The 23,899-nt window shown below is 41.7% G+C and overlaps 1 protein-coding gene across 3 annotated transcripts in view; it reads left to right on the top strand.

The window, feature by feature from the left end:
- Nucleotides 1-22,799, top strand: part of RAD18 (RAD18 E3 ubiquitin protein ligase) — a 116,793-nt gene extending 93,994 nt beyond the window's left edge. Inside the window, exons 12-14 of one of the 3 annotated variants that reach the window (XM_029244090.1) lie at nt 11,051-11,113; nt 21,704-21,847; nt 21,953-22,799. In XM_029244090.1, the coding sequence (XP_029099923.1) occupies nt 11,051-11,113; nt 21,704-21,806 (166 nt within the window). In that variant the 3' untranslated portion in view covers nt 21,807-21,847; nt 21,953-22,799. Of the gene's footprint in view, nt 1-11,050; nt 11,114-21,703 lie in introns of all 3 variants that reach the window. The other 2 variants (XM_029244089.1, XM_029244092.1) reach the window with 2 other exon arrangements.
- The last annotated feature ends 1,100 nt before the right edge of the window (nt 22,800-23,899 follow it).

Genomic DNA, 23,899 nt, shown 5'->3' with positions numbered 1-23,899 from the left:
GTAGTTGTGAGAGTTTGGGTTGGCATGACGCGGTAATACTTGCTATTTGCATAAGGTTGAAGTTTTTAAAAATGTGTTTCCCTTTTTAGTTTTTCAGACATTTTGTAAACCATATAGGAATTCTTGTTTCAATGTGCTTCTTTGTATATTTGGCTTGATTCATAAAACAGATATAATCTTGACTGGTTCAGAGTTTAGTTCTTCATTAAAAAAAAAAAAACAAAAGAGTAGGCGAGAACGTATTTTTCAGAATGCTTGGAGCAGAGTAAGTATGAGACCTTGAAGGAACTACCAGTTCCTTCTAAATGTTAGAGGTCAATCGTTATTTTGGATCAGCACTCCCAGACCCCCAAACATAGGCAGGCAGTTAAGAGCTTTCTCTAGTTTAACACAAATTGTCAGAATCAGAATCCTTTAGTCTTGTTCTGGTGAATGAAATTGGATGAACTAGAAATGGTATGTAACTTGCACATCATGCTGTTGGAATTTTGTATTTTCAGTGAATTGTTCAAGTTTATCATTTGTTATAGTCAACTTGAAAGTTAAAGTCAGAGCTTTTTTCCTGCCCTCTCAGTTTATACTATCTTTGCTTTTAAATCAGAAGAACACATGTTTTGAGGTCTCCTTGGAGACCTTCAGCACCTGGGAAGAAGGCACGTTAGGATAGAATACACATTTTCAATTTCAAAGGTACCTTGAGAAATCACTGAATGTAGTAGCTTCATATCACAGGTAAGGAAGTGGAGGCCTAGAGAGGTGATGTGACTTTTCTCAAATCATTCACCAAATAGAATTGAAGCCAGTAATTCTCAGCCCAGATTTTGCCCCGTTATAACATGAATTGCGTCAGAATTTTTATCTTGGGTGCCATTGATTCCTTTGTGAGTAGAACAGCATTTTAATTGAGTTATTTAAAATGTCAGTTAGACATAGAATGACCATATGTTCTGGTGTCTCTGAGATCGGCTGGTTCCCACTTATTCTCTTGGCATCATTATTAGTAGTACCCTGTATCACTCTCCCCAGTGTCTGGGTTTAGATGGTAGATTATATGGTTGTCCTGTCAGGGGGACATGCCGTGTTTATTTTCACGTCTTCTTTGTTCTCTTAGTCCCACACAAATAGTCACATTCTGGAACATGGGTACATTTTAAATTGCTGATTTTGCTTACTCCTATTGATTTTACCACGTAAGTAGTACCCATTGTTCTTGTATCTTAGAGAGGTTCAAGCATTAAAGTATGATGGGCCTCAAATGCGGAGGCTTGTTATTTTTTAAGTAATTCTGCAGAAGTCACTTGTGGAAGCCTGGAAGGTGCTTTACTACGCTGCCCCTGCCCTAGTAAGCACATTTCGTTGGAGCCTTCTGCATCTTGCTACTGGAGTGCGGGTAATAGTACAGATCAAAAATTAACAAATATGTATCAACATTAAAATTTGGAGTCAGTATAGTTTTGGAGGGATAATTCTCATACACTAGATCATTTGGTCTAAGGCCTCATTTTTGTGGGAACTGAGTCACAAGGCGGTTCAGTGTCCACTGCCTAAAACCCAGCAGTATAAGGCAGTTTTAAAATTCTCCTCCTCCTTGAACAGATTGTAAGACTAGAGTTTTATGGCCTGAACCTTGACTTGATACTGGGTTTCTGTGGTTTGGTGGTTGGTATTGGCCAGGCATCCCACATTTGTACAGTTGAACATGCGTCCTCGGCATGGGCAGCTGGGCAGATGATATAGAAGTGGGCCTGGCTGTGCAGAAGACATGCTGCTCCCATCACGAGCTTCATACCCTGCCTCTTGTTGTCAAGGGTACTTGTATTCGAATGAAAGCTTCTTCAGCGGTAGAGGAAATTTTCACCTTGAGATGCTGCTTGTCTTGTAATTCCTTTCTCCTTACGGGGCTGAATATCGTAACCTGTTACTGTGATCTCGTTGTCTTCTAGTATTGGGGTTTTTTTGTGTTGGTCATTTATGCTGCTAATAGTTGAGTCAGAACAAAATGAAGCATTGTGATTTTGTCCCCCTGCCCACTTAACTTGAGATTTTGATTCAGTATCTAATTGTAGTGGTGAAAATTTTGCTAATTAAAAAAATTTGTCCCTTACATTAGACTCTCAGAGTTAATGTCTTCTTTTTTTTCTTTTTTTCCCTTAAATTTATAAGTTAAACATAAGCACAAATGTTTGATTGTACCTTGAAATTGAGTTTTTTCCAGAGGGCCAAGAGGATTCCAGTGTTCGGAATTAACCTAATGTCCTTTTATCTCTTCCTTGAAAAAAAATACACAGTACTTTTCTTCACTTTTTATAAGAATTTAAAGTGATTGACCTAAAAGGTATGATTCTCTCTTGAATACAATATTTCCTAACCCTTTCCTTGCCACCTAAAAAAATGATAGCATTTGTGTGGCAGACACTTCCATCAAAGAGATGATTGATGCCCGAGGCCAGAGGTGCTGCCATGGGCTTAAAAATTGTTTTGGCTATTCTGGGTCCTTTTGCATCTCTATTTAAAATTAACTTGTCAGTTGCTAAAAAAGAAAGAAAAGGTCTACTGGAGTTTTGGATGAGATTAAATTCAATCTATAGATTAATTTGGGGACCAACTGACTTATCAATGTTGATCTGGTAACAGTATGGTCTGGTTTATATGGTTTAAAAGGATGACTCCAGATGCTGTGAAGAGTGAACGGGGGAGGTTAGAGGTGAAGCGAGTGGCAGCAGGGAGACCAGTTAGGCTTTGGTCCCGTCCGTCCGAGGGGTCATGGTAGAGCAGATTAAGACCATCATGGTAAAGATGGAAATGGGTGGGATTGGGGATATATTTTGGAGGTAGGATAGACAGCATGTGCAGGTGGTTTGGACGTGGTAGGACAGGAAAAGCTCAGCCTGTGGGTGAATTTTGGCTTTAACAACTGGGTGCATGGTTGTACTTGCTAAGTAAGATGGGGAAATCTGAGAGAGGCAGTAGAAAGCTTGGCCAAGGGTTGGGGGTGGGTCGTGTTTGTAATCAGGGGTTTTGTTTGGGGCTTGTGAGATGACCAAGTAGAGATATCAGACAAGGAGGCGGCAGTAAGGAGAGAGATCAGGGCCCGAGATACACTTAAAGGCATGGTGTTGGCTCTGAGCCTATAGTGCAGATGTGCAGAAGAAAAAGGCACCTAGGACTGAACCCTCTCTCACTCGAACATTGAGAAAGTAGAAGCATTTAGAAAAGACTGAGCAAACGAGATCCAGGAAGAATAAGACCAGTGGTGGATGAAGAAAACTAAGACATTGTGATACCATGGAAGCTGACAGAAGAAAACAGATGAGAAGTCAAATGAGACAAGACTTGTTTGACTAGGGAGCAGGGACTGTGTGGACTTGGGCAACATGAAGGTTTTAGCAGGTGTGGTTATGAGTGAAGGGGTTCCCTGGAAGACTGACCGGTGTGCACTGAGGGGAAGCCTTAGGGGACGAAGGAGAGAGCAACTCCCACCAGCTCTCGGGAACTTCTGCTGTGAAGGGTGGCGGAGGTTAGGACTGTACGTGGAGGAACACGGGATTGCGGGAGGGCTTTGATGGGAATATGCGGTGGAGAAGGGGACACTGATGAGGGGTGGGGAGCCAGCTGCGTGAGTGAAGTCCCGAGGAGGCAGCGAGGTGGGAGCAGGTGGAAGGGTCGGCCTTTGTTAGGAGAGGGGTTGACTGACCTATAGAAGCAGCAAGGAAGGCAGGACCTAGGCACAGTTGCAGGGGCAGCAAGTTCCTGCCGGATTTTTTGTTTTTAAATATTTGACTGCGCTGCGTGGCTTGCAGGATCTCAGTTCCCCAACCAGAGGTTGAACCTGGACCTTGGCACTGAAAGCCCAGAATCCTAAGCACTAGGCCACCAGGGAGCTCCCCTGCTTTTATCTTCTTAATGTAGTTAAGGCAGTTTCATCAGCTGAGATTGGGGTGGGCTGGTGGGTAGGCAGTTTGAGGTGTGAGCCTTTGAGAATGGGAAACAGAACATGCCAGGAAAGTTCTGTAGGATCACCCGATAGTGAGGATTGCCCATACAGTAGATGCTTGCTTTGGAATTCTTTGTCGTCCACTGAGAAAAAACTTCGAGTGTGTTTAACTTACAGATATAACTTAGAAATGTTGTTGACTATGAAAGAAGACATGCTAATACATTTTCTTATCATGTATAGAGGTTTAATAGAACCTTTTTAAAACATTCAACATTTGATATTCTTTTTGAGCACCTAGAGACTGAGAAGGAAAGGACCCACAAACTCAAAAGAAAAATGGGCAAAAGCCCTGAACAGATGATTTGCCCAGAGAGAAATGCAAATTGCATCTATTTCTCACCGGTTAGGTTGGCAAGCATCTTAACATTTGCTAATAGACTCTGCAGTAAGGGTATGAGGAAACACACACTCTCATTTATTAGTGGTTGGAGTGCTACATAATACAGTCCCTAAGGAGAGGAAGCTGGTGAGACCAACCAAAAGTACTGTTTGGCCTTTTACCCAGTATTCTCATGAATTTGTCCTATAGGTACACCACCCGTACAAATGACTATACTTGGAGTTACTCATCGAGTCATTGTTTATCATAACAGAAGGTTGGAAACTACTTTGAGTATTCATCCTTGGGGGCTGGTTGATTAAACTCTGGTACATCCACACAATGAGATGCTATGTGATTGTTCAAAAAGGAAAATCTCTACATGCTGACAGGGAGAGATTTCCAGGATACGTTTGCAAGTGAAAAGACCAAAATTCAGAACAGCATAGATAGCATTCTGTTTCTTTTCTAAAAGGGGAGGAAATGAGTATACTTTTATTTGTTTGGTTTTGCATAAAGAAACATCAGAAGAATAAACAACAAACTAGTAAGTGATTATGTGCTGGAGTCAGAGGGGAACGGACTGCCTGCGGACAGAGGAGGAAGTGAGACCTCTCAGTGTCCATCTTCTCATGTCATTTTGATTTTGAACCATGTAAAGATATGAATTTACTTTAGCCAAAAAAAGAGTAGGTACTTTACAATAAAGTTTTGGAAATCGTCGTCGTCTTCGTCAGTGTCATATTATATAAATTGGTTCGTGAAGGTTCGTGATGCAGCAGTAAGGTATGACAGATATAGTAACGGGGTTTTGTAATTTAGGGGCACTGGAATTATTAAGAAAATTGCTGAATAGGTGTTTATGTTTCTGGTCAAATTAAGAGAAAACAGTATCTAAAGAAAACCTTGTCAAAGTAACTGAACCTAAGGTGTAAGTATCTTACTGTAATTCAATGATAGCTTTGTTATTTTTTAAAATCTTTTTAGTCGTTTTTGGAAGGTTAACACATTACATTTGGTTTTTAACTGTTAAGAATGTGTCATTGAATGAATTTGGTTTTTAACTGTTAAGAATATGTCATTGAATGAATTTAAAGTTGCCACAAAATCTTTTTCTACTAATATACGTTACTGTTTTGTATTTTATTACAGACTGTGTTTTTTTTTTTTTCTTTCTGGGAACATTTCTGGACTTCAGAATACCCCTGAAAGCTAAATGGTTCATCTTGTTTCAGATGGAGAATTTTGATTGTTGAAAAGCTTGTAGAGAAAATGCGGGAACGTGGAGTCGTGTTCCCATATCTTTTGCATTTTCAAAAGAGCTTAAACTGGGTGGTACCTGGGATCTACAGTCCTTTGGATGAATGGGGCATTGTATCTTCCCCTAAGATGCTATGACATCGAGTCCTTGAAATTTATATGCGTCCATCAGATCCCTGTACCTAGCCTTCCATCTTTGTTCATCTTTGTTCATCTTTGTTCATCAGCTCAGCCATGGATTTGCGCCTCTAGCAGGGTGCCTGGCACGTGGTAGATTATTGAATTAATTTCCCTGGGCTTCAGTTTCCTCGTTGATAAAATAGGATGATAGTGCCTGTGCCCTGCCAACCTCTCTGGGTGCTTCTAAAAGCAAATGAGGTGATCGTGTATTGTGAATTCTTTGTAAATTGAACATTTCAGCTCTTATTAAGGATTTTCCACATATTACTTGATAATAAGTTCGTTCTGTTATTATATTTTTCTTATATCTGAATCTGGAGCTTTCTTCATTTTATCTTTTTCTAGATCTAGTGGAGAGCATGAAAACATCCCTCTTTTCCCTTTAGTTTCTCTGAGTTTTTGTCTACCTGTCAATTGGGGATAAAACCTAGGGTACTTATATGAATTAAAGCTAGTGTATATAAACTAGTCATCACAGTGATTTGTAGAAGTAACTGCTAACAAAATGGTAATTTTTTGTTTTGTCATTGAGTGATTTTTTTTTTCAACCTAGGATGTTTACTATTCTAATGTTATTGTGAGCCACCTGCTAAAATACTTGGCACATAAGTTGTTGCTCACCCTGTAGAACAGAGTATTTGAAACAGGGGCCTGAGGAAGGATTCATGGAGCTGGTAGCATTTATTTAAGTACCGTTGTCTAGTGGGCTTATATGCTGTCCATCAGTCTTCCAGTGATCAGCCCTTAAAGAAGTATTTTTTTAAGTTGGATATACTCAACCATGCTCAAATTAATGCCACAATTATGAGGGGAGATTTGGGGGTGGGGTGGGGATTGGTGGAGAGTAACTAGTAGATAATAGAAAAATTCCACTTGTAAGTAATCTTTAATCCGCAGGATTTTTATAGCAGATGTTTGCATTTTACCTACGCCACAGTACCCTGTGTACCTGCCATGCTGGATAAATAAAAAGTTCTGATGAATTTGCACCCTGGTGTCATAGAAACCAAAGATTAAAGATTAAAACAGCACATAGTGATCTGGTCTCCTAGGGCAAAGTGAAGCATGGTGCTGAGGCAGTTATTTGGGTAATTCAGACCCAAATCTGGTTTATGAAAATGGATGCAGCGTTTATTGAACACTTACTGTGTGCCAAGCTCTATGCTAAACATTCTGTGTATTATATTGGTTAATCTTTAAAATATTCCTTTGAACTGTATATCTTATTATCCTGACTTTACAGGTGAGGATATTGAGACTTGGAAAGATTAAGTAGCTTGCCCAGGGTACACTAAATGGCAGAAACAAGACTGAAACCTTGACTTTGTCCAACACTGAAACCTGTGACTTTTTTCCTCTGGGTAGTACGAGCAGTCATCCCTTTGCCAGAGGAACTTGGTATGTCACTTTTCAGCTTTGGTGGTAAAATCTTGACCGGTAGAAATAGAAGGCTTCAAGAGAAATAAGCAAAGAAACTGTTTTCCTTCACCTGATAAGATGTTATGCCACTACTTTTGATCAGAGAATGACAAGAGTAAAATATTATAGGAGGACCAACTAGGACAAAGAACAGCCAGCAGCCAGCAAACAAAGAAGAAAGCAGTTGAGCTTACACTTCGGAAAGTTTGAGCTGAAAATGAAGTCTACATGGTATGAAAAATTGAGTGTGGGTGTTCCAAATAGAGCTACTAGACTCTTCCTGTACAGGGGCTGGGAATTCCATAGAATTAAAGATTCATATTTTTTTTGCCCATAAACCTTTATCTCATGTATTTAATTTGTATTAATAATATCCACTCTAGCCTGGTCTGGATGGTGACATCAGACAGCACGATTTGAACACCCTCCCACAGGGAGCTCTAATGTTCAAGTTCCAGACTCCACACTCATCTGGCTTCTTAAATCATGGTCTCCCGGAGTGTTTCAAACCCAAATTGTAGGGAACCTGAAGTTTACTCTGAAAAAATTTCTTGTCTGAGAATTAAAAGCTACAGCTGTGTAGGCTTGTGCGTGCCCTGACTCTGGGTATACTGGAGGGAGTAATTTATTTTCTCCTGTGGAGGATTGTTTAGATGTCTTGCAAGTGTGTGAAAGGAATTTTTGATCTCCAAGGCATATTAAAATGATTAAGATTTCAAAAATACTAATTACTGCTATACACAAGGAAGAGATCTGAGAGTGATAATTTTAGTAACACTGCCTGTTTTGCCCAGTAGTCTCTTTGTAAAATCCTATTTGTGAAACAGTATGTTTAATTTCAGGAATGTGGCTTTTGAGTAGAATATAGTAAGTACATTACCTTAAAAAGGAATGGACATTTCTGTCTGCTATTTTAATTGTATTAGCATCAACTCACAGTTTCTTAGTGGGGACTAGAATTGGAGCAGCAGACATAGCAAAATATGCTGAAACTTCATTTTAGGTAAACGTCAAGCCTCGCAAACTTTCTGTCATTCAGTTTAGTGATCTGGTTATCATCAGGTTAGTGACTGAGCTGGAGTAGAAGGAAAGGTGATGAGAATTGAGGAAATCGAGGCACTGTGCGTCGTGCTAGTTGGTAGTATTGAAGTTGCAGACGAAGAGGAGATTGCAGACCACTTCTGAGATGTGTCTTGTAAACCTCCTGTACCATCTGTTTTCACTGAAGTAGTGTAGCAAAAACCTCTTAGGTTTGTGTCCTTAATGCTCCGCAAGTATTTTCCTTCAACAAATCGGTGATTTGTACTGATGATTTGAAAGCCCGGAGGTTAATTGATCACAGACTAATAGGTTATTTGACAGGCTTGGCCGTCCTGCTTACTTAGCTGGAAGAGTAGGGATGCTTTGTAACCTTCCTGTTGAAAAAAAATTGTATGTGTGTGTTGGAGGGTGTCAGCAGGAAGCCGACTTTACTGTTTCTCTAGTGATGTGATACCTGCCAGGACCTAGAGCTATATGACCGCCCCTTTCTCCCATTCCCCTAGCTCATGGGTTCTCAGTAGGAGCAATTTCACCCCCCAAGGGGTGGGAATTGCGGGAGGGGGCTAGATGGTTAAAAAGAAAATCTTACTCTGCGTGTAAAGCATGTATACACACACATAGTATGTAAACAAATATACATTATGTTTGTGGTATTAAAATTTCATGGAGGAGCAATTAGGGGAAAAAAAAAAAGCTCTGAAAGGACTTCTTAGGTGTGGGGAGTGGGGGCAGTCATGGAAAAAGGTTGAGAGACACTGCCCTATCTCCGTTCAGGTAGGGAAGAGCAGGTGATGGTATCAGTATCACTTGGCGTAGAGAGAAGGAAATGAAAATCTCCCATAAACAGCTTCAGTTTTCTTGATAAAGTTGGTGTAGTTACCACCAAAGTAAGGATTAACAAAGGTTGGGATCTTGTGAACGGAAAGGTTTAGACCTCTTCTATGGGAATAAGGGTGGCAGTGTATGCTAGCCCTCCCCGGCGAGTGGCCAGGTGGGTCTGTCTCTTAGGAAAATAATGAAGTTGGTGAAATCTGCCTTGTGTCTCCCTGAGGGTCTTCTGCTTTTTCCTCTCCTCTCCTAATGAACACTATATTTAGCTAGCTGTTTAATGGGAAAGCTTATAATAGGCTTGTATATACTAAGGTGAAAATGACTGATGATAAATTAATGTGTTATTATTTTCAGGGACACTTGCATTTGAGCAGGGGGCCATCCTCAGTGTAAGACTAGTAGATGCTTAGGTACCCTGACAGGTTAGGTCAATGGTTCCTGTCCCAGGGACCTGAAACAATGATTGCAGCTGGTCTGCAAAAGCATATGCATATCAAGAATTATCCATGGACATAATCGAGAGTGTCTCACAGGCGTATGTACTACTATTTTTAAAATGTATTTATGTGCTTCTCTAATGGATAAAATATAAATTAACAGTATTACTAAATTTATAATACTTCACTGTTGTTACATGTTTTCTCGATCCACAAATACGAGGAGTTTTGCTTCTACCCTTTGAGGAACCTCATCCTGAATTGTGCTCACTGTATTGGAGGGTCACTACATTGCAATGCGAATGGAGCGCTTACACATAGGCCATTGTACACACAAGCTACATACAGTCAGGGGCGCCCTGCGTGTAGCTCCTTGAGGGGCTTGGGAATTGGGGAAATCCCTTGAGTAAAATGTTTGGTACAGAACTATGTTTATTGACTGTTCCCCTTATTTTTGTTGTTCAGGCACTGTAGGCAAACACTGCTTCAGAGTAGTTTTTCAGAAGTGGTTGAGAATGATTCACTGACACTTTAAATCTTCATAATTTTTAAACTGTTGTTATCTCTTAGAATATCACTAGAAATGAGATTGGCACTAACATTTCCAAACCTGTTGTCTCTTGCCTGAGAGAGAGTTAGTCCTTTGTTTGAGCCTTCTTTTTCCTGGGGGTTGTGACGACTATTTGAGTTGTCCCATACACTGCCCATGACATTCTGTGTCTTATGTGTCTTGGATGTCTAAAGAAATGCTTTTTTTCCTAATATATATACACACACACACACACACACACACACACACACACATAAGGAATTTAGTTGGGTAAGAACAAGATGCTAAAAGCCTTAAAACATTTTTCTTTTAAAGAAGTAATACCTGTCCTCTCTATCCTTATTTACTCTGCTCCCCTGCCTCCCGCCCTGCCCTGCACAGATAGGCTAAAGATTACATAGCACTTTAAGCTAAGTTGCATTATAACAAATTACAGCATTAGCACAGTTCAAATTAATTACATTTTACTTTATTTGGTTACAGAGGGACTAACAGACACTTAGGAACTTAATATCTCTTGTGAATTTCATTACTAAACTGCAGTTTTTAAAACATGATTTGATCTTTGGTTGCCATAAATTGAAATTGAAAAGGCTCACGATTATATTCCATTTGAATCCAGGTTTTTTTACTGAGGCGTTTATTTAAGCTTTAGGGACATTTTTTTCTTTATTGTTGCTGATTAATTAAGGTTTTTTTTACAGCTTCATTGAAATTGATGTATAATAAACTGCAAATATTTAAAGCACACGATTTGATGACTTTTGTCACACGTGTACTGTGAAGTCGTCAGCACAGTCAAGGTGATGACCTATCCATCACACCTATCCATCACCCAAGTTTCCTTGGGCCACTCTGTAGTCCCTCCTTGCCCACCCCCTGCCCCCTGCAGGTAACCACTGGTCTGCTGGTTTGCTTTCTGTCACTAGAGATTAGCTTGCATTTTCTAGAATTTTATATGAATGGAACCACAGTCTTTTTATTGTCTGGTAATATTGATGTACATGTCCTTTTAGTTCCAGTTCAGACATCATAAGAGATCTTCTAGAAGAAGAGGAAGCCTGGGAAGCATCGCATAAGTGAGTTCTCATAATCACGAAATAAGCATGTACTTTGACCTGATAAATTATAGTTCTATACAGTTGATTTTCAAACCAAAGAATATTTGTGCTTACTGACTTAAGCAAGTAATAATTCACAAAAATCAAGGTAAAGATTTCCAGTTCACTACTTGTTTCTATATATTTCTGCTTAGAAATGGAATCTTAGTGTAATAACTCCAGTTACTTGTCAGAAGTTGTTTTTCTAAAGATAAATTGTTCCAATGGGCAATTAATAGTCAGGAATTAACAGTCAGGCCTTAAGCACTGGCTTAGACTCTTTAGGAAACTTTTAACCCTTTCCTAAATGTCGCCAGTCATAAGACTGTAGTACAGCTGGGCAGATTTGTTCCACTAAAATTTCATGAAGCTCACATACCACAAGTGGGCCGTCAAAACTGCCTAGCACTTTTACTGTTTCTGTGATTATTTCTTTGTTTTGTTCTTCACAAGGATTACTTGAACCCTTCTCAATTCTTTTCAGTGGCTCCAGCCTAGCTGAAGACCTTTTCTCTTCCTTTGTAGAGAAAATAGAAGCCATTGTATGGGAATCCTCATCTTTCCAACACCAAATGTATAAATCTGCCTGTGTTTGTACATATTTTATCCCTCCTTTTATAATTTCTTCATTTTATAATAAAGGGCTGCCTCTTTATTATAGAGTCTAGTTTCTCCTACCTCATTCCTACCCTCTTGTCAGGAATGTTACACGTTCTCTCTTCTCTCATTTAGGCATCTCTCCCTCTCCTCTCTCTCTCTCTCTCTCTCTCTCTCTCTCTCTCTCTCGTTAGGTTTTCAGCGAGCCCGAATCTCTTCCATCTTGAAACCGACTGACTAACTACCACCTCACTCAGTCTCATCCTGAAGCTGCTCTCGTGTCTCTCCTTCCTTTCTCAGTAGGTGGCCTCTACTTGCAGTTTCCATTCTTCATCTCCCACTGACTCATCAACATCCTCAGCCAGACCCATCCTTCTTCTGAAATAGCCTTCATTGAAGTCATTGAAGACCTCTATGTGGCTAACTCCAAAGGACAACTTTTTAGACTTCATCTCCTTTGACTTCTTAGCAGCATCTGATGTTCTTGACATCTTCACCTTTCTGAAAGCCTCTCTGAGGCTGAAAGAGGTAAATCTCCATCCAAGGTCACTTAGCAATAAGTGATAAGTGATGGAGCTGAGATTTTAGTCTATGTCAAAATTCAGCTCTATGGACCATTAAAGCTAAATTGTCTTTCCCAAGAATGAGGTTTCCTGTGCTGACATTTTGTAGTATTGTAGCTGAATCACTGGGAGAATGGAAAAGTGTGGTGTATCCAGGGAAAGCATTATGAGTAGGTTTTTCAGGCCAATGAGATATTTGGCGGCTCAAACAGTAGCATTTTATGAAAGTTTGAGATTGTGGCTGCATTAGTCTCACCTAAGCATTATTGAACTTTGAATTCTAGGAGAGGAGGCCACTCGTTAGCTAACTACTTCCTCTTGTACCAGGAATCCCCCTGTTTATGCTAAACTAAACCCTGACGTCAATGGCTGTGACAAGCTGTAGCCCAAAATTCCTGAGTCCAAGCCCATTCTTGGCAATGATGACCTCTTAAAGTCATTATTATAAGAAATCACTTAGAAAACAAATCCCATCACTTGATCCTCACAGATAATAAATGTTAAAGCTGGAAGGATGTAAGTGCTCATCTAGTCCAGTCCCTTCATTTTATAGAGAAGGAGGCTGAGCTCCAGAGAGGTAAGTTGATGAGGTTGAGGTCCACAGCTAGTTAGTGGCCTGTGCTGGGGTAAGAATTCAGGCTTCCTGGTTTCAGCCAAGTGTAGAGCAGTTTAAACCAGCTTATGCCACAGTGTAGCTTTAGGAGCAGAATCAGGAAAAGGCTGCACAGCTTTACTTTTCAACAAAATGTGATAGCTCTACAAATACCCATCTTAAGCTTACAGGCATTTTGTGGTACCACAAGTGGCATATTTGAGATATTAGTTCTAGAACATACTACTTCAGCCCCAACACGTTCTCCTCATTCCATAAATGATTGAGAGGTTCTATTAGCAACACAATGCCCCCATATAAAGCAGTATTTTCATAAGCAGCAAAAAAACCCAAAACAAAACCCAATACAAAACCCTGTTTTCTGCAGACTGGTCTTGGGTTCTTATATCTGTGAATATTGGTTCATCTTACCATTTTGAGCTACAGGATATATTTACATTGAACAGAATGAAAATAGGAAGAAAAATGGTCCAGGTCAATCATTTCACGTTTTCAGATTTCATCTTCCTTATCCATAAAATGTGGGGAATGTCTCCTCGGAGGGTCTGAGTCCCTTCTCTCCTGACCTGCTCCTCTTCCATTGTCCCCTCCCTCAGTGAATGGTGGTATCACCGTCTGGCCCACTGTTCCACCAGAAACCTAAGAATCATCTTCAACTTCTCATTGTCCCTTACCTCTCACCTGCAGCGATTGCGAGGTCCTATAGATAAGTGGTCCTCAGACTTAAATTTACATCAAGATCACTTGGAGGACTTGTTAAAACACGGATTATTGGGCTCCACTCAATCCTGAGATCAGGATTCAGGAGATTTGGGCTGGGGCTCAGGAGTTTACATTTTAGCATGCTCCCCGGTGTTGCTGACGCTGCTTCTGGGGCCCCACGTTGAGTAGCGGGGCTGTGGACGACCCCTGAACTGTCTCTGTTGGCCCCTCTGTGCCACGGCCCGCGCAGGCCCTTCGCTCTTCTCTCTGGCTCCCTACCACAGCCATCCAGCTGCCTCTCCGCCTCTAGTCAGTACGCTTCATTCTGCCCATGAGACCTAAAATACGCTGTGTTCTCTCTGTGGTAAAGTCCTGCAGGGACTCACCAGCATCCAAGGCTCTTCCATCCATGGCCCCAGCCTACCTGCTGGCTCCTGGACTGTCCTTCCTCCCGTCCCCGCCCCGCCTTGTTGCAGCCTGGCTGAACTACTCACATTGGCTTCAAAGTCATGCTGCCTTGCACCTGCTGTTGCTTCCGCCTGAGTTGCCTTTTCCCCTTTCTTCGGGCGGCAGTTGTCATTCCTTCCTTCCCAGCTCTTCCTCCCCTGCTCCCGCAGCAGTGGGCGCTTACCACCCGACGTGCTTCCTAGAGCAGATGTTCATTATACCCCACGCCCCGCATGGTGCCTGGGGAGACCCATGGTGGGCACTCAGTAGGCGTATGAGGGATTGAATATGTCAGTCAGTATTCATTGGATCTGAACACGCTCCCTGGTGGATTCTAGCTGTTAGTGACACGGCTTACGTGGCTTCAGGAATCTGTGAATGGATGAGGATTGCCACTTACAAATATTTTTTAATCCTTTCTCTCTTAGTGCCTTAAAAATCTTTTTTTAGGAAATAGCTTTTTCTAGTATTATAAAACCAGAAAAGGAAGAATCATTTTCTCTATTGATAATGTGCATTTCATCCTAACCCCATGAGAAGCCATTTGCAGTGTGCTAATGACCCCATCGCATTTTCTAAGGGAGGACTGTTAATAATTTGGCTGTCCTTCTTTGGAGGAGTGAACTTTATTAACTATTACTTATTAATAACTATTATTAATGTATGCACATCTTAAGTGTACAGCTTGATGAATTTTTACAACTGAATACCCCTGAGGTTAGGGTTACTTTGGTGGCCCCGGTGAATCACGCGCCTCCAGTATTCACACTCCCGAGGCCCACGTTGATTCTGGGTTTGGCCATGTGATGTGAGAAGAAGTTTGGTAAGCGTTTGCACAGTGGGGCTTGTCCTTTCCAAACACTCACTTTTAGGATGATGCTTCTTGGACCCAGCCCCTCTGCTTTGAGAAGCCCACCCCGGGCATGGAGAGAGGACAGCTGGAGGAGAACGGAGGCCCAGCCCTCCCTCCAGCCGAGCTCCCAGTCAGCAGCCAGCTCCAGCTTGCCACCGTGTGAGTGAGCCTTCCTCACAGTGGATCCTCCAGACCCAGTTAAGCTGTCTATTCTGAGCCCTGCCCAGATCTAGAATCATGACCAAATAAGGGATTGTGCTATTTCATGAGAATGTAGCAGTAGATTACCAAAACAAATTGAACAGAGAGTTTCTGTCTAGTTTTTAATTGCCATGTAACAAGTCACCCGGAAATTTAGGAGCTTAAGCCACGGCCACTTCATTTGCTCATGATTTTTCAGTCTGGGCTGGCCTCAGGCTGCTGGTGGTTATTTATGAGGCACGTAGCCAACTGGCAGGGCGGCCGGAGGTGGTGTTCCACTGAGGTGTCTGGACTTCTCTGTCTTTCCATGTAGTCTGGGAGCCTGTTCCTCTCCATGTGGTTTCTCCGCATGGTCTCTCCATGCGGTCTTTCCAGCAGGATAGCTGGGATTTTGTATATGGAGGCTCAGGGCCCCTGTGCCAGTTATCAGTTTACTGCCTCAGCTCCAAATTCATCCTTTTTGCCTGCTCTGTGAAAACTGAATTGGGCCCTTTAAATAGTTTTCCTTTGCCGGCTCTCCTGATGTTAAGTTTTATCAGTAAGGGCACTGGAGAGACATTGCAGGAAGAAGGGGTTTTGCCTCTTGGTTGCAGGCCTTCCCCAGTGCCTGGTCCTACAGTGTACCCTGGCCAGCAGCTCATTGCTCTGACTCAGTTAGCCACAGCCATGCCCTCTCCACGCAGGTGTCTGGATCTGTCTGGGGAGAGGGCTCTTCCTGGGGTGCTGCATCTCAACCCTGAGTAGCAGCTGTTCCTTATTTCTACTCTTTCTATAATATATTCTTCAGGATTCTCTTTCCTTCTTACTAGCCAACCCCTCGTTACTCCAGTCCTCTGTTACAGTTAGTAATTCTTTATACTAAACTTTTCTGTTCAAGTTATCATAGTCCTGATTGGACCCAGACTGATACAGCTCCCAGGAGGTGCAAATACAAAATTCTCTTAGCCTTCTTAAGACTTAGTCCTGAAACTTGTGCTGTATCACTTCGGCCACATCCTGTTGGTTAAAGTAAGTCACAAGGCCAGCCCCAGACGCTAGGGAAGGGGATTGCACAAAGGCAGGAGGTGTGGATCATGGGGGGCCACCAAGGTCACCACCCAGATGTGGATGTGGAACATTCCTGGCATTCTAAGAGCCGTCTCATGCCTCCTCCCAGAGGTAAGCACGGTTCTGGCTTCCATCACCATGGGTTAATTTTGCCTGGTTTTAAATTGCTTATAAATGGAATCGTATAGTGTGCACTCTTGGAGACAGCATTACAGGTGTGAGATTTTTCCATGGTTGCATATCATGGTAGTTTGTTATTTTTCACTGCTTTGTCTAGAGCGGTGGCTTTCAAAGTGTGGTTTCCTGACCAGCAGCATTTGTATCACCTGGGAATATATTAGAAAGGGAAATTCTTGAGCCCCACACCAGACCTTCTGAATGAGAAACTCTGGGGATGGGGCCCATCAACCTGTGTTTTAAGAGGCCCTCAGGTGATCCTGCTGCAGGCCAAAGTTTGAGAACCTCTGCTCTGTAATATTCCACTGTATGAATAAGTCACCATTTTTTTACCCATACTACTTTTGCTAGATATATTTTTTCGAGTTTTTGGCTGTCATGAATAAGGATGTCAGGAACATAACTGTTAAATGTCCTTTGGTGCATGTGCTTTTGTTTCTTTTGAGTATATACTGCGGAGTGGTATAGCTGGGTGTTAGGATGTGCATGTATCCAGTAGCTTCTCCCAGACACTTTTCCAAAGTGCTCACGCCAGCTTAAACTCCCATCCACAGTGGGCGGTCCAGAAGTTCCATTTCCTCATCAATGATGGGCATTCTTAGTTTTTTCATTTTAGTCATTCTCCTTCATAGGGTCTGGTGGCGTCTCATTGTGATTTAAATTTGCATTCCTCTGATAACTATGTTATTAAAAATAGTATTCTTTTGTTGTTTGTTTACTGTTCTCTAATTGCTTGTTGCTAATATATGAAGCAAATTAAATTTTTACATTAACCCAATATTCACGAGTTTTGATAAATTTACTTAATAATTCTGATACCCTATAGGGTTGTGTATTTTTTCAACATCTATAACCATGTCATCTCAATATAATACCTTTTCTAAAGTCTTTGTTAATTGAACAGTTTAGGACTGCTATTTAGATGTTAACCAGAAGTGGTAATAAGGATATCCTCTTCTTATTCCCAGTCTTAGTGGGAAAGCATTCAATATTTTTACCTTATATTCCTAGTTTTTAACATAAATGGATGATGAATATTTTCAAGTGTTTTATGTTTTATATTGAATATATTGAGAAGAGTATGTGATTTTTCTCCTTTATTTTGTTAATGTGGTGAATTACATTGATCTTTTGCATGTTAAATCAAGATTGCATTCTTGAAATAAACCTAATTTGTTGATGGTGTATTAACTCTTTTGTATGTTGCTAGACTTGGTTTCTTAACATTTTGTTTAAGATGTTTTGTTGTTATGTTGAGAAACTGGCCTGTAACTTGCCTTCCATGTAATACTTGTCCGTTTTGGGTCCTTCTTCAAGCTTATGCACTAGTATTCTGGACGGGCCCTTTGCCCCATACGGTGCTTAAAAAATTGAAAGTACTTACAGCAGGGAAACAACCAATCTAGTGTTTCCAAAAAAAAAGAACCAAAAACAAAAGAAGAAGAATCAGAAACCTTCTCCCTCTTTAAATGGCCCTTATTCTGCCCAGGTAAATCATCCTGGTAATAGTGTATACTGGAAGCAGGCTGGTCATAGATGGCCACATCTCCCAGGTATGGCTTCTGTGTTCAGTAGATTCAGGGCTTCCTGATGCCTCTCACCATGGTCCGCCACAGGAGTATCCCCAATTGGCTAACAGCATTCAGCTGGCAAAGTTTGCTCAAAAATCCATTGATTATACCTTCCAGAGGCTAAGAATTTAAAAGCCTGTTGTGTTTGGGCCATGTTATTAAGTGTCATCATTCTAGTAAATAAGTGTGTTACATGCTTGGAAAAAAATCTTGAGGTGGTTTATCTTATTAGGATTCCTGCATCTTTGAGGATGAGGTATTTTAGAGAATTACTCTTGGAGAACCTTGAGATCCTTGCTTGCTAGGGACTCTGCTTCAAGCCCATGCTTATGGTAGAGGCTGCTTCTTCCACTAACACTATAGCCATGTTTGTTGCCAGCTATTGTGAAGGCAAATCAAAGAGGGGAAATACGGGAGAAACACATTACTTAAAATTTTAGAAGGAAATTAAAAACAAGGTAAGAGAGCAAAGAAACAGTACTTTTATAGAAGTTAAATATAAGGGGGAACATCCCATTTAAAAAAAACCCAGAAGCCAAATAAATAAATGGCAATAAAATATTAAGATGAGAAATTTGGGACTTCCCTGGTGGCGCAGTGGTTAAGAATCCGCTTGCCGATGCAAGGGACACGGGTTCAAGCCCTGGTCCAGGCAGATCCCACATGCTGCGGAGCAACTAAGCCCGCGAGCCACAACTACTGAGCCCACGCGCCTAGAGCCCGTGCTCTGCAACAAAGAGGAGCCACCGCAATGAGAGAAGCCCGTGTACCGCAACGAAGGGTAGCCTCTGCTCGCTGCAACTAGAGAAAGCCCATGCGCAGCAACGAAGACCCAACGCAGCCAAAAATAAGTAAAATAAATTTATTTACTTAGGGAAAAAAAAGATGAGAAATTTGACTTGTGAAAGTTTAGAGATATTAAGACCATGAGTTAAAAGCTGGGGGAAAAAAATTAAAAAGATAAAGGAGAAAACATTCAGGAGACGTTGTGAAATAAGGACGTCTGGAAATTCTCTCCGTAAAAGCAATGACAAAATTGACAAAACTTGGCAGAATCAACTTTTTCAAAACTGAAAATTAACCAAAGACAGCAACAATCCAAGGAGCATTTCTTCAAGAAAAATATCTGAATTTTAGTTAAAACAGTGAGCTTTGTGGTGATTTGACTTCCCCTGTTCCCACCCCCCTCTCTCTAGCCTGGCAGTGGCCTTGGGAGCCAGTAGTGTGCTTTCGTGATGAGGACCAGCAGCCTGGCAGCCCGCAGAAAGGGCAGAACGGAGTTGGAGCGCCTTCACAGCCTCATTCCCAGAGAATTATTATTTGATCTGTCTGGTGGTTCCCTGGAGGACTCCCACTTGCAAGACTGTCTACCTGACTTGGAGCTCACCCAGTGCGAAAAGCCTCTTTTTCCCCGAGGTGTTTGTTTAAAACAATTAGAGACAATTGATTAACTTCATAGCCATGTGAGGTAGATAACAGTTGGGGCAAACAATATGTTAAGCAAAAAGCTTAAAGGAAAGGCTGGAAAATAAGATTTCCATCGGGGCTTTGACCAGCTCTTATGTATTCCTGTGGCTCTGGAAGGTCACACGCATGCTTAGGGCTCTGTGTGTGCGCAGGAGAGACCTGAGAGGATCCTAATCTCTCACCTTGAGCTGACTATGAGGCTCCATGCAAGCTGAAAGGAGAGGCTAAGGCGGAGTTGTCCCCCAAGTGCTGAATGCATGCCCCAACACACAGAGTCCCTTGGCAAAGACTGATTGTGACAAGGGCTTCTGTGTTATATTGGTTCCAGGCAATTAGGGAAAGTTCTGTCTAATCATTAGCTGACCACTAAGCTCATGTAGCAGACACGTCAGTGGTCTCACACAGCAAAGAATGTATATTTACAGGAGCTCAGAAAGTCACTTAACAAACAGCAGCAGACACCAACATGAACAGACGCTGAGGAAGGAGGAAAATCTAATTCCCATAGTTGCCACAGTATATTGGTAAAAGTGTCCAGTTTTCAACAAAATATTAGACATAAAGAAACAAGAAACTGTGGCCTATACACACCGGGGCGGGGGAGAAGCAACCAATGAAATCAGCTGTTTTGACCCTGATCGAAGGACTAAAGGGATGTATGAGAACAGTGTCTCACCAAATAGAGGATACCAATAAAGAAACAGAAATTATTTATTTTGCGGTACGCGGGCCTCTCACTGCTGCGGCCTCTCCCGCTGTGGAGCACAGGCTCCGGACGCGCAGGCTCAGCGGCCATGGCTCACGGGCCCAGCCGCTCCGCGGCATGTGGGATCCTCCCGGACCGGGGCACGAACCCGTGTCCCCCTCATCGGCAGGCGGACTCTCAACCACTGCGCCACCAGGGAAGCCCAGAAATTATTTTTTAAAAATAGAAATTCTGGAGTTGAAAAACAAAATAGCTGAAATGAAAATTTCACTAAGAGGCTCAACAACAGATTTGAGCAGGTGTAAGGAAGACTCAATATTGAGATTACAGTTATCCCTCAGAATCCATGAGGGTTGGTTCCAGGACCCTGCCCCCCACTGCTGCAGTTACCAAAATCCATAGATACTCAAGTCCCATATATAAAATGGTGTAATATTTGCATTTAACCTATGCACATCTTCCCATATACTTTATTTATTTTAATTTTTATTTATTTATTTATTTTTGGCTGCATTGGGTCTTTGTTGCTGCGCACAGGCTTTCTCTGGTTGCGGTGAGCGGGGGCTACTCTTCGTTGCGGTGCTTCTCATTGCAGTGGCTTCTCTTGTGGGGCACGGGCTCTAGGCGTGCAGGCTTCAGTAGTTGTGGCACACAGGCTCAGTACTTGAGGTTCGTGGGCTTTAGAGTGCAGGGTCAGTAGTTGTGGCACATGGGCTTAGTTGCTCCATGGCATGTAGGATCTTCCCAGACCAGGGCTCAAACCTGTGTCCCCTGCATTGGCAGGCAGATTCTTAACCACTGCGCCACCAGGGGAGCCCCTCCCATATACTTTAAATCATCTCTTATTATTCTCTACATCATTTTCTAGTTTATAAGTGCCTTCCCATGCATTTTCATTTAATCCTCCAAATAGCCTTCTACTCCACTGACAAACCTGGGAAATCAGGCAGAGCCTGACCCCTGCCACTCCCCATCCCCTGCTTTACCCCTGTGCCCCACGTGGGCCCTCTTCAGTGTCCTGCCCTCTGTCAGTGTCTCAAGGAGCGCTGCCGAGGCTCCAGTGTCGGGGGCCCGCAGCACCAGGCTGTGCTGCAAAATCCAGAAAACGTCAACTTCCGTCTTCCCACCTGCTTGTGCGGCAGCTGCCCCTTTCCCCAGTGCTCTGCCCGAAGTGAAAGGTTGCGTGTGGCTCATCTCTCTTGGGAGGGGATTTTGTTTCCTTGGTTCCCTTACAACCTCAGCTGTCTGACAGGATCATGGTAAGTTATGATTTTGTTCGTCTCTCTGGCTTCGTCTTGTTGTTAGCATGGAAGCACATTTTCTGCAGCTTTCTGCCTCTGAAGCAGAAGCATAAAGCTGCTCGATTCTGATTCAGAAGAAAGGAGTTCAGTTCCTAACTCTGTCACTTATGATCTGTGATCTTTGCTAAGTCACCTGTTTTCTCAGTTGTGCAGTGGAAATAATAAAAGTCATAATAATTATCATAGCAGACTTGTCAGTGGAGTAGAAGGCTATTTGGAGGATCACATAAAAACACATGGGAAGGGGCTTGTAAACTAGAAACTGCTGTGGAATAATAGTGATCATCATTTTCTAAGCTGCCATTTTGTTTCTTCCATTTTCAGATATGATCTTCAAGACACAGAAATAAGTCCCAGACAGAATCGTCGAATGAGGTCAGCTGAAAGTGCTGAGCTCGAGCCAAGAAATAAGCGGAACAGGAATTAGCGTGGGTTTGTTGACTTTCCCAGTGCAGTCATCAGAAGATGGTACTTTTGTTGCCATGGTGATTTCATATTCATAATTGCCCAAGTGAAGATGTTATATTCTAAATGTTATGTTTAACTGATCTTTATTCTTTTCTGCCTTTCTAGGAAAAAAAAAAAAAAACCTTAGAAAGCATCCTCACTTGGTCAGTTACCTCCTGCCCCTAAAACATCTCTCTCTAAAAATACTGGCATCCACACATTCACCAGCTTTGCAGAGGACAGAGACTTTTTGGCAAAAGGGTTTTGTTTGATTTTGTTTCTAAATTTCAGAATGTCCTTAAGCCATTCTCCTCTTCCATGGAGAAGCCAACTTCAGAAAAGGATCCTTTAACCCCTCTACCACAAGGAGTGGTTGAGGCATTCAGAGCCACTGTGTTTCTGGAAAGGTAGAATATCCTAACTCAAGTCCTCCGTGAGCGTGAGCACGTGAGGCCTGGAGGCCGATGCACGTGTTACAGCTGTTTCAGGATGCTTCTTGCCCGAGTTTCATGTGGTTGTTAGTTAGACCTGTGTCTTACACTTTACTTGGAGTAGGATGTTAGTACTGTAACCTAAAGGCACAAAACAGTAACTTTGAAACATTAGGCATATTCTTCAGAAATGGCACTTACAAATGATTCCTTCGTCTTTTTTTCACTTGGGTAAATCAAATCTTTAACCCTTTGAATCCCAGCTATTAAATGGAAAGAATGCAATAAATGAATTTTGTCACTGAATAGACTCTATATCAATTTAAAATAAAGTCCTTGAAACAGTCTCCTGTGAATGGTTGAGTACAAGCTACAAATCATTGGAAAGGGTTGATCAGAAATTGTTCTCTCAAACAGAAATATAGATCAATGGAACAGGATAGAAAGCCCAGAGATAAACCCACGCACATATGGTCACCTTATCTTTGATAAAGGAGGCAGGAATGTACAGTGGAGAAAGGACAGCCTCTTCAATAAGTGGTGCTGGGAAAACTGGACAGCTACATGTAAAAGAATGAAATTAGAACACTCCCTAATACCATACACAAAAATAAGCTCAAAATGGATTAAAGACCTAAATGTAAGGCCAGAAACTATCAAACTCTTAGAGGAAAACATAGGCAGAACACTCTATGACATCAATCACAGCAAGATCCTTTTTGACTCACCTTCTAGAGAAATGGAAATAAAAACAAAAATAAACAAATGGGACCTAATGAAACTTCAAAGCTTTTACACAGCAAAGGAAACCATAAACAAGACCAAAAGACAGCCATCAGAATGGGAGAAAATATTTGCAAATGAAACAACTGACAAAGGATTGATCTCCAAAATATACAAGCAGTTCATGCAGCTCAGTAACAAAAAAACAACCCAATCCAAAAATGGGCAGAAGACCTAAATAGACATTTCTCCAAAGAAGATATACAGACTGCCAACAAACACATGAAAGAATGCTCACCATCATTAATCATTAGAGAAATGCACATCAAAACTACAATGAGATATCATCTCACACCAGTGAGAATGGCCATCATCAAAAAATCTAGAAACAATAAATGCTGGAGAGGGTGTGGAGAAAAGGGGACACTTGCACTGCTGGCGGGAATGTGAATTGGTACAGCCACTATGGAGAACAGTATGGAGGTTCCTTAAAAAACTACAAATAAGACTACCATATGACCCAGCAATCCCCACTACTGGGCATATACCCTGAGCAAACCATAATTCAAAGAGTCATGTACCAAAATGTTCATTGCAGCTCTATTTACAATAGCCAGGAGATGGAAACAACCTAAGTGTCCATCATCGGATGAATGGATAAAGATGTGGCACATATATACAATGGAATATTACTCAGCCATAAAAAGAAACGAAATTGAGCTATTTGTAATGAGGTGGATGGACCTAGAGTCTGTCATACAGCGTGAAGTAAGTCAGAAAGAGAAAGACAAATACCATATGCTAACATATATATGGAATTTAAGAAAAAAAAATTTCATGAAGAACCTAGGGGTAAGAAAGGAATAAAGACACAGACCTACTAGAGAATGGACTTAAGGATATGAGGAGGGGGAAGGGT

The sequence above is a fragment of the Monodon monoceros genome, unplaced genomic scaffold, assembly GCF_005190385.1.
Source record: "Monodon monoceros isolate NGI ecotype Baffin Bay Population unplaced genomic scaffold, NGI_Narwhal_1 Super_Scaffold_3, whole genome shotgun sequence".
Lineage (NCBI taxonomy): Eukaryota > Metazoa > Chordata > Mammalia > Artiodactyla > Monodontidae > Monodon > Monodon monoceros.
Note: the sequence above shows the minus strand (reverse complement) of the source record. Positions and strands in the feature narration are given on the sequence as shown.